Source organism: Mustela lutreola, chromosome 2 (assembly GCF_030435805.1).
Source record: "Mustela lutreola isolate mMusLut2 chromosome 2, mMusLut2.pri, whole genome shotgun sequence".
In the NCBI taxonomy this organism is placed as follows: domain Eukaryota; kingdom Metazoa; phylum Chordata; class Mammalia; order Carnivora; family Mustelidae; genus Mustela; species Mustela lutreola.
Genome location: NC_081291.1, coordinates 12,281,317 through 12,292,317, shown reverse-complemented (window position 1 = coordinate 12,292,317; position 11,001 = coordinate 12,281,317). Strand labels below are relative to the sequence as shown.

At 45.6% G+C, this 11,001-nt stretch overlaps 1 protein-coding gene across 6 annotated transcripts in view; it reads left to right on the top strand.

Annotated features, from left to right (window-relative positions):
* The first annotated feature begins 1,354 nt into the window (after window positions 1–1,354).
* The window catches only part of AKAP8L (A-kinase anchoring protein 8 like), a 28,899-nt gene continuing 19,252 nt past the window's right edge, over window positions 1,355–11,001 (top strand). For 3 of the 6 annotated variants that reach the window (XR_009350641.1, XM_059160299.1, XM_059160300.1), the window contains exons 1-2: window positions 1,355–1,499; window positions 6,928–7,002. Coding sequence is in view for 4 of the 6 variants with exons in the window: in XM_059160299.1 (XP_059016282.1) it covers window positions 1,487–1,499; window positions 6,928–7,002 (88 nt within the window). In the remaining 2 variants the exon portion in view is untranslated. Of the gene's footprint in view, window positions 1,500–6,927; window positions 7,003–11,001 lie in introns of those variants that run through there. The other 3 variants (XM_059160298.1, XM_059160297.1, XM_059160302.1) reach the window with 2 other exon arrangements.

Here is an 11,001-nt window from a genome sequence, read left to right as displayed (position 1 = left end):
GAGCCCCAAAGCTTGGTGTTGAGAACACATCATTATTAGCCTTTTCCCATGTGGCAGCAAGTTATGCATAAGTAATCTTTAGGGGAGGGGTTGTTTTATTAAAATATTTTATGGAGAATTCCAACCATACAAAAACAGTAAAATGAACCCTCATCTACTTACCAATTACCAGCTCAAGACCAAGCTCTCCAGCTATAACCCTTCCACACCTTCCTTCCCTTTCCCCATCTGAATTATGGTGAATCAACATACTTGTCATGTGAATTAATGTCAGTATTTGAGTCTTTCTCAGAAGGATGGGGACTTTTAAATACGCCATTGTTACACCTAAAGAGAGTGACAATTCCTTAATATCAAGAAGTCAGCAACACTGCTCATACTTTAAGACAAGCTTTTAAAGTAAAAAAAAAAAAAAAAAAAAAAAAAGTACAAGCCATAATTGTACTCCGTGTGATGAGTTTTCACAGATGTAAAGTACCATTTTCAGTGTCTGCAGCTCTGTCATCTCTCAGAAGTTAGGAGGTATCTCCAAAAGTGGATTCCATGCAGCATCCACTGAAGATGCTGGGGATACAGTATCGGCGCCAGGCTGCACCATTACAGGATCTCTAAAGGCCTGAACAAACCAAGGGGGGTCTTAGGAGTTCAAGCTTTAACACTTAAGTGCCAAGGACCTAGGGGGAAGTCATGAATTCCAAGCCTTGGTTTTACCTTTTAAATGGGAAGTTCTTTAAAAAGGACCCTGCAGGTATGAGGGAAGCATTTGAGATGATAAACAACATGAATATATTAATTGCATATGCCATATAAACATGCTATATAAGTATATCCATTATCATTATGTAACAACAACAAAAGGTAGCATTTACTTAGTGCACCTGGCACTGGACTGATTTCTTTACATGCATTATCTCGTGTGTTTGAACCTGTGCCCAGCATTTTGTTTGGTGCTTAGTTGTGATTTTCATTCCAGCATGGCCATACCGTGCTCATTTCTGGAGCTGAAGGCCAGAGAAGTTAAGAAACAACCTAGTTTGCACTGAACCTCAGTAGCAGGGCCAAGACTGGAATAGTGCCCTGTGCCCAGTCTGCTCCCTCTGGCGGTCCTCCAGGGCACCGCCCCTCCTCTCCGCCCTGACGCGCTTGGGCCTCAGCCCTCCCCGTAGTACACGGCTCCGCCCTTTTGAATTCTACAAGATTCCATCTCCCCGGCCTGCTTCTCCCAGCCAATCATCGCGGGCCTGGGATAACGGGAGGCGGGGCTCCCACGAGATGGGCAGCACCATCAGTCTCTAATATGAGGATGGGCTGGGATAGACAGCGCTCTCCTCCAATAGGAGTAAAGCCAGATTCCTACGCGAGCCAATGGGGCCGGGAGGTGGGGTTCGGTTGTGTTAGAAGGGGCCCGGGGGATTGTCGCCGCTATCCCGGCGTCGGACGTGTAGGACAGCTGCGTGAGTCCTCCGGTGCTGTGTTCGCTGCTGCCATGAGCTATACAGGTGGGCCCGCCGGGTAGGGGTCGGGCTTCGGGTGGGGAGGGACAGGGACATGCCAGAGCCGCACCGTGCTCGCCCGCATCTCCCCCGGGGCCTGGACGATGCCTTCTCTGCGGTCACAAAATGGCGCCGCGGGTCCGTCGCCTCAGGTTCGCTCCGCTCATGCCTTGGCTCCTCAGTTCTTTGTGCTCGGGCCCTCGCGTCCCGGCTCCCGGCCGCCCGAGGTCTTGGCCTCTGACGCTTGTGTCCGAGGGCCCCAGCCTGAGCGCGTGCGTTCTCTGAGCCCACCACCTCCGCCCTAGGTCGGGTCTGCTCGGACCTCGGAACCGCAGGTCGCCCTTCCTCAGGCCTTACCCCTTCAGATCGGGCAGCGGGCTGGGCTGCCTTCGCCATTGCCACAACCTCCCCCGCGCCGTTTCCCTGCAAAATGCCGCAGCTACCCACCCCCAACCCCTTCGCCTGCCCCAGGCTGGGAGAGGCGCCAGGCCCCGGGGTGATGAGCGGGGGAACCTTGGGCCCAAGGGGCTGAGGGGCTACGCCTGAGCCTTTGAGGAAGGACCGGCTTTTTCATTAATTCATTCGCCATCTGTCAGAGTCTCCGCGTCAGGTGCTGAACGAGCGCTGGGAAATTGACAGGAAATTCTCGTGCAGCTAATGGGCGGACCTTAACACGAAAACCAATGAATGTAGGATTCGCTCCCCGGGGGCCCAGGCCGCCGAGGGGCTTGCTCGTTTGCGGGGGTGGGGTGGGGGGGGTGGTTGGGATCAAGGTAGAGAGGTGACATTTGAACAGACCTGAATGGAGTGAGGCAGATAAGGGTGTCTGGCCCAGGGTGCCATTGGCATAAAGGCCCATGAACAGAAACCGCCTGGCTTTTTAGATCAGCTAGCGAGGCCAGTGGGATCTGAGCAAAGCGGGGAGGGTGGATGTTGAGATCGGAGAGGGGACCCTGGGCTATGCTTGGACGGTTGTGAATTATCCCTGGAGGAGTTTGAAAGGCTGCCTGGGTTTGCCTTGGCAGTAACACACGAAGCTTCTCAGCCGGGAGCCATAAACTGGGCCTCCCCCTGTGACGGGGGTATTAGGCTCGAGCAAGTATGGTTGCTGGGTAACCTACGTTCTACTTGGAATGTTCAGGACTGACAATGGAACTGGAGCCTCTGGGGCTGTTCCATACACTATTTTATGTTAGCCTCAGCAAAGAAGTAGTGCCAGGCGTCCCACCTCTGGCCCCCAAGTGAGGAGCTTGGCAAGAACCCTAGCTTTTCCAGCAACCATCCCTTAGCTCAGTGGTTCTCAATCAGGGGTGGTTCTGCCCTCCTGCCCCTTCCGCCAATTCATTTGGCACTGTTTGCAGATGTTTCTGGTTGTCCCATCTGAGAGTGGAGTTGCTACCGTCATCCAGTGGATAGAGGCCAGGAATGCTGCTAAACGTCCTATAATGCACAGGGTGTCTCCCACCACCATAAATCATCTAGCCAGGAATATCAGTAGTGCCAAGGTTGGTCAGCCTTGCCCAGGCCTTTCTGTAGCTTTCCTGGTTCAGAAGAGTCAGCAGGGTTGTTGCTGACATCTCTGGAATTGAGGTGTAATCTTTTCACCAAGTCTTGGTTTTTAGGGGCAGGACTGCTGAGGAAAAAAGAAAAACAAAACAAAATGAATGATTGGATGCTCTGGAGTAGCTTAATAATGGCGCATTTGAATTTATAGACAAGGAGACTGTCTTTGAGAGAGTTGGAGAAGTCGCTAATGACCAGGTCTGAATTTCAACTCCAGATCTTGTAGGCTTTACATCTTGGCTCACTGAGGGAGCCAAGATAATGAGATAATGATTACTTTTTCCTTGATCTTGATCAACTAAAAACAACAGCGGTTTTATAATGTGAGTCTTTCCCTTTTAAGAAGCATACCACTGAAGTTAAAAAACTGCTTAAGTCCCGTTTCAAGGAATTAATGTGCCTTTAAGGAGGAGTTCTGGAGACCTTGAAGTAGATGCTACCATTATTAACAAGCATAGGAGGTGATTAAAGTAACTTACCTTTTTGATAACTTGTCCAGCTTTTGAACCTAATTACTTTACGTGTACTTGGAAAAGGGGGCTCCATCTCTGGCACTGAGGAGAAGGATGGGAGCAATGGAAAAATAGGACAGAAGAATCCTAAATCAGGCCTTCAAACACTGCCAAACCTTTTATAAAAAGATTGCTTTCACCAAGTTTGTGTTGGGAGTGTGCAAGGGGTTTAGCTGTGTGGTTCTGGCTTGGGATCTCTGAGGTTACATTTTGGATATCCATCCAAAATGACTTCAGGGACTGTAGTCATCTGAAGGCTTGATGGGGGCTAAAGCATCCACCTCCAAGATTACTCAAACTCACATGGCTGGTGGGTTGATGCTAGCTGTTGTCTCCTCACCATGTGGGCCTCTCCACAGGCCTGTTTGAAGGTCCTTACAGCATGGTAGCTGTTTGCCCTCAGAGTGAACGATCTAAAACAGAGCAAGGCAGAAACTATCGAAAGTCCTACTCAGGGGCGCCTGGGTGGCTCAGTGGATTAAGCCTCTGCCTTCGGCTCAGGTCATGTCTTAGGTCCTGGGATTGAGCCCTGAATCAGGCTGCTTCCCCCTCTCTCTCCTCTTGCCTCTCTGCCTACTTGTAATCTCTCTCTCTGTGTCAAATAAATAAATAAAATCTTTTCTTTTTTTTTTTTAATTAAAAAAAAAGTCCTACTGAGTCATTTCTGCAATCTTACTGTTTACACTGGCTACCTCTATTAGTTGGGAAGGGACAGCAGCTTATAATTAAATAAAGCAAAAATAAGTAGAGGCCATCTTGGAGGCTGGTTACCCCCAGACGGTAGAGGCTGGAGTCAACCTAATCTTGTTCCAGTTGTCTTCTAGTTTATATCACTTTGTCATTTCTTCAAAGAATCCCCTTTCAAAAAAAAAAAAGGAAAAGAATAAAATGGAGAAGCTCTGTGTATTTTTGAATGAAGAAGGTATCACAGTCTGACCAAGAGGGAGGGAGGAGTTATGATGCATAATTACCATAAATCCATGGTCTGACCATTAGCTTTCTAGGGCCAAACATTTATTTTTTCACCCAGAGCTGTTCAGGGTAAATCAAACCAAGAAGAGAAGGATTTATGAGCCAGATAAGAATTTATTCGTAAATGAAGCATAACAAGAATGTCCTACTCTGAAGACAGTATTGGGCAATAAAATGTGGACATGGGGAGGACAGAAGTAGAGTAGAGGTTGCCATTGACCTCTGAAGGCTTGGTGGATTGTCTTTCCCTTTTTCCGGGGGAAGAACAAGGTCCCCACTCCCTTGAATAGACATAGATTCTTGGCTCTGCAGCTTTCATACTGTGTTCCAATTAGTAGTCCTGTCAGGGCGTGGTGGTTCCGGCCGCACCTGCTGTGTGTATAAACCATGTTACCTGAAGTCTGGAACCATTTCACTGGTGGCTTTATTGCTGAACAAACAGGTTTCGGGAAGCCAGTTAAGCAAACATTGTGGAGAAGGTAGGTGTAAGGTACTAATTTTTACACTGTGGGGCTTCCTCTCAAGTGAACCATCCAGAACGTGCTTTCACTGTTTCTTGTGGACATTGTTTAGGGTATATGCATCTTGGGAAGGTCCTGGGTCCCTGGAGGGAATCTATTATAATGTGCTGTTCTTAATTAGTGAAGGTAAAAATGGTTACCTTGGATACTTCGCCTTTCTCCTTCCCTAGCACCAAGTCTCAATTCCCTCCTCTGGGAAGTAAAGATAAAGTGTGGGTCCACTGATCTTTACTTGAAAGCTGGGAGCTGGGTATATTTTGGAATTCTAGCGTGAGAGGAGGACATTCCACAACACCCCCAACTGGGGTGTGAGGAGCATCCTATAATTAAATGCATTATTTCTGTACTAGGTTGGGTAAAGAAAAATTATAATTGTCCTCATAAGTCAGTTTTGTCCCACAGTGAGTGTTGGCACCACATTTGAGGAGAACACTTGGTTTTCAGATCTTTTTGGACTTGGGAACTGCAGGGTAAGGGATCTTGGCCCTGTCCTCTTTTGGCTGTGATGAGGATGAAATAAAATAATGCAGATAAGGCTCTTAGCACCCTGCGGGGGAAACACTTGTTAAATGTTGGCTTCTGTTGTGATCTTCTTTGTTGCTATGGTCCTAAAAGAAGAGCTAGAGAGACTACCAACATGTGAATGCCTACTCCTGGGAAGACGCTTGGTGTATGCTTTTGTTGATTTTCCCAAAAAAAAAAAAAAAAAGAGCTATTAAAGGTACTGGCTTTAATTTTTAGATCATGAATTGGCTCTGATGAGAATAGGCAAATATTGCCTCTTGGGTATCCATCACAGTTTCAGTGCTAAGGGTAAATCATTTTAAAATAATGTTTGTAAATGTAGTTTTAAAGATAGTACCAGGATTCATCATTTAAGAACAATAGTTTCTGATAGAGGTTCAAGTTTTCCTTATTTAGTACTAATTCATCTTAAGTTGAGAAATAGTTTGAGGGAAACCTGGCTCAGTTGGATGAGTGTCTGTCTTCGGCTCAGGTCATGATTCCCAGGTCCAGGGATAGAGCCCCAAGTCAGGCTCCTTGCTCAGCAGGGAGTCTGCTTCTCCCCCTGCTTGTACACACACACATTCTCTCTTTCTCAAAAAATAAAATCTTAAAAAAAAAAGTTGAGAAAGTAAGAAATAATATGCATACTATATGACATTTGTTCGGTAAAAACATGCTTACCTCAAGTAATTTAATTGCATATACACATTTTTTATGGGAAAACTAGAAAATACAAAGCAATTTCTGTTTCAGAACGGGGGGAAGGGAAGAGCTAATATTTGCCTTAACATTGTTCAGAACCAACACCCATCCTTGTTTGAATTGGAGGCGGCTCACCTTTCAGTCACTTGATATAAGTATTTTCCTCTTTTTTTTTTTTTTTTTAAGATTTTATTTATTTATTTGACAGAGAGAAATCACAAGTAGACGGAGAGGCAGGCAGAGAGAGAGGAGGAAGCAGGCTCCCCGCTGAGCAGAGAGCCCGATGCGGGACTCGATCCAGGACCCTGAGATCCTGACCTGAGCTGAAGGCAGCGGCTTAACCCACTGAGCAACCCAGGCGCCCCGTATTTTCCTCTTTTAACTGAATAATTTGGGCACTCATTTATCGAAACTGAATACTGGTTTAAATTGTTAGAACATTTTTCTCCAGTGCTTCTAGTGTAGCAAGTTAAATATAGCCTGTCTTTTCATTGGCTAATATATCCTGGAGGTATAATTAAAGTGTTGAGAAGCTAGATATTTTGGAGGCTTTCCATTAAGAGGAGGGCCTGTCAGCCAGTCTACACTGAAGGGTAGTCTTAGGTCACCTCCATGTGGCTTGTTTTGGAAAATTAACCACACCATGTTTATATTTAGGCTTTGTCCAGGGATCTGAAACCACTTTGCAGTCAACGTACTCAGACACAAGCGCTCAGCCCACCTGTGATTATGGTAAGTGTGGGCCCCTGGGAACCAAAGGGTGAGAGCTTTGCCTTCTAGTGGCAGAGCAACCTCATGTCTCCTGGGTTGCCTTTGACTCTGCTCTCACTGTCTTGCTTGTCCTGGTGCAGTCTTGTGTAAAACGGTGTGGTGGGCTCTTAGAATAGCTAGTGCTTCTGTTGGAAGCAGTAATGGGAAAGATGTGTGCTTTGAGCAGGCTGGAGTTCTTGGAGCTGTAAATGATTGGTCCCTTTGACCCTGTAACATGTTGTTGAAGTGCATATGGTCTGTGACAAAGGTCTGGCTTCACAAAATCCCCTTGAGAGCCTAGGAAGGAGAGTCGCCAATCAAAGTCCAAAGGATTGGTCTGAGCAGAAACCTAGCCATCAGTTTAGCTTCGGGGTAGCATGTGGGATGTGTTTGTTAGAGAAGCTGCCTGTCTGAGTCTAGCAGGGATTTTAGAGACAGACCATCTCAAGCCAGCGGGCTCCTCACATGGGATTGAAGGAAAGTGTCGATCACTTTCTTAGTCATGATCAGACACACTAAATCTCTAATTCAGAAGTAGCCACTCGGGCACCTGGGTGGCTCAGTTGGTTAAGCGACTGCCTTTGGCTCGGGTCATAATCTTGGAGTCCTGGGATCAAGTCCCGAGTCGGGCTCCCTGCTTGGTGGGGAGTCTGCTTCTCCCTCTCCCTCTGCCCCTCCAGTTAGCATAGCAGTTGCTAACTGCCAATAAATGCTGGTCCACCTGTGGTCTGTGACCACAGATGTCTGTGAGAAGGAGCCCTCTTTGGAATTAATAAGGGTAATGCTTTGCATGCTGAGATGGGTAGATTGTTGCACTATTAGGGTCTGGGGAGGGACTGAGCCTACACTGTGACACTACCTCAAGAGTCACTAAATAGGGGCACCTGGGTGGCTCAGTGGGTTAAAGCCTCTGCCTTCAGCTCAGGTCACGATCTCAGGGTCCTGGAATCGAGCCCCACATTGGGCTCTCTGCTCAGCAGGGAGCCTGCTTCCCCCTCTCTCTCTGCCTGCCTCTCTGCCTACTTGTGATCTCTGTCTGTCAAATAAATAACATCTTTAAAAAAAAAAAAGAGAGAGTTACTGAATAAATGGACATAAACTCCCTCAAGTATTAGCTGCTAGTCCAGAGGGAGGAGGAGACTTAAAGTGTTAAGAAATTGAGTAAGGAGGTATCAGATATTTCCGAACAGAGGAGAAACTTGGTATATATGGCTTCCCTATCTTGCCCTGTCTGCCTCACCCCATTTAATCAAGCACTAGTCCCAGATTGCACAGCTTATTTGAATTCTTTTCCCTCTGGTTTACATAGTCTCAGTACGGGCATTTTGGCAGATACACCATTTGCATATCTTTTCTTCCGGTCTGTGACCTAGTCTTTTGTCAGTAGTGTCTTTCAAAGAACACAAGTTCTTCATTTTGATGAAGTCCTGTTTATCATTCTTCTCTTTAATCTATGGTGATTTGGGTGTTGCGCCTAAGAAATTTTTGCCGAGGGGTGCCTGGGTGGCTCACTAGGTTAAGTGTCTGCCTTTGGCTCCAGGCAAGATCCTAAGGTACTGGGATCAACCCCCCATGTTGGGCTCCCTGCTCAGCGGGTAGCCTGCTTCTCCCTCTCCCTTTGCGGCTACCCCGGCTTGTGTGCGTGCGTGCACGTTCTCTCTCTGTGTCTGTCTCTCAGATAAATAAAATCTTAGAAAGGAAGGGAAGGAGGGAGGGAGGAAGGAAGGAAGGAAGGAATTTTTGCCTAACTCAGGTGCCCAAGATTGTCTTCTGAGTTTTCTTTTAGGTACTTTCTAGTTTTATATTTTCCATCTGTTCTGTGATCTATTTTTAGTTAGTATTTCTACAAGGCATACATTATAGGTCAAGATTCTTTTTTAACTTTGTTGAAAATCTATCAAACCTCTATGTGTCGGTGTTTCTGGACTCTAATTCTGTTCTGGTCATCTGCATATCTGAATTTCCTCCAGTACCAGTCCGTCTTGATTACTATATAATGAGTCATTAAATCAGTTAATTCAGGTCCTCCAGATTTATTCTTTTTCCAGAATTGACTTGTATATTTTAGTTCTTTTCTTTTTGCCTATAAATCTCAGAATCAGTTTGTCGATTTCTGTAAGAATTCCTGCTGAGATTTTGAGTCGAAGGCCTCAAATCTATAGATACGTTTGGGAGAATTAACCTGCTAATGATATAAGTCTTCCGATCCATGAATAAAGTGTCATTTGATTTAATTAGATCTTTGATTTCTTTCATTAGTGTTTTGTAGTTTTCAAAACACAGATCTTGCACATAGTTTGTTATAGTTGCATCTACGTATTTCATATTTTTAGTTCCAAGGTAAATGATATTTTTTTTAAGACTTCAGTTTTTAGTTGTTTATTGCTGATTTGTAGAAATTGGGTTGATTTTCATATATAGACCTTGTAATAAACCTTGCCAAGCTCACTTATTTTTGTAACTCTTACAGATTTTTTTTACATAGTCAATCGTGAAAGAATAAAGACCGTTTTATATTCTGGCTTAAATTGTAAAAGCAGTATAACAATATTTTAAATAACATTTTGGAAGACAGTCAACTGCAATCCCGCCATATTAATACTAATGTCAGCATTCCTGTTCTAAGTAGTTGAATATAGGAGGATAGAGCTTTGTGTATCCTGTTTTATTTGCTTACCGTTAGAAGCGTTTCCTTGTACTGGTAAGGCTGAATGGATTCTTTTTTGATGCCTCTATGAGGTATGTCACTGAGAAGGTAGGCTGTAACTTCTTTGAAGTTGACCATTTATGTTGTTCTGTATTTTTGTTCTATAAGTTTTGCTTACTATTACCATCTACTTTTCTCTTCTTCTGTTTGTTTTTCTCTTAATAAAAAGATTTTCATCCCAGGGCGCCTGGGTGACTTGGTTGTCTGCCTTCAGCTCCGGTCATGATCCTAGGGTAGCGGGATCTAGCCCTGCATCAGGCTCCCTGCTTCTCCCTCTCCTGCTCCCTCTGCTTGGTTCTCTTTCTGTGTCAAATAAATAAATAAAATCTTTTAAAAAAAAAATTATATCCCTAAACCTTCCTGTGTCAACACTAGTCTCATCCCCCTCTGGAGGTAGAAGTGAGCTTTTGGAAGGGGCAGGTCTTAGGGACTCAGGCTCAAAGTGTAGATAGAGGTTTCCCCTTGAAGGGACCTGGCTGGGAAGCCCCCTTCAGGGAGTCTGAGTTGCTCTGGGCATAGCAGCAAGCACATGCGGAGTGCTTTCCAAGTCCTGTCTGTCAAAGGGCTATCACCTACTTATCCACTTGTCCTTGTGTTTACAGAGTTTAACATCCAATCCTGCTTCGTTTCCTTGTGCTTCCTTGCTCTGTTCTGGCAGATTTTCAGCCCTTAAAGCCCTGGAGAACCATATGCAAGCCTCATAAGTGGAGCCCCAGTGGGTCTGCCTTGGCTTCCCAATCCTGTCTTCTTTTGAATAGCTAATGTCCACTGTTCCTGGTGCAAACACCCACGGGACCAGGCTTTTGTTAGTTGCTGGGGCTAAGTATATATTATTCCTTGGTTGCCTCTGGCAGCCTCTCTTCTTGCCTGTCAGAACAACTCCTTTGCCACTCATCTCTTAACTTGATTTCCTGCTGCCGGCTGTCCCTTGCTGCTTTCTAATTAGAAGTGTCTCCTTTAACAGACAGTGCTCTGGGCCTGAGCAGTGACCAGCACTGCCAACCTCTGCTGTTGTGTGCTTAGGATGATTGTTGAATAAAGGAATGAATGAGAAGCCTCTGCTTTGATTTCCCCAACCAAGAGGATTTTTGCTTTGTGAGCTCCCTGGAGCCCAAGGTGCATTAAGCGTAACAGTCATCTAGGGTTCTTTGCTGGTTTCTGATACCTCCCCATTCTGTTTATGCACTGGATTGAGGAGGAAACTGACTGTAGGACCTACCTTGGCCTGCCCCGTCCATCTTTTCAAGTTTATACACTCTTGCTGTCCTGTGACT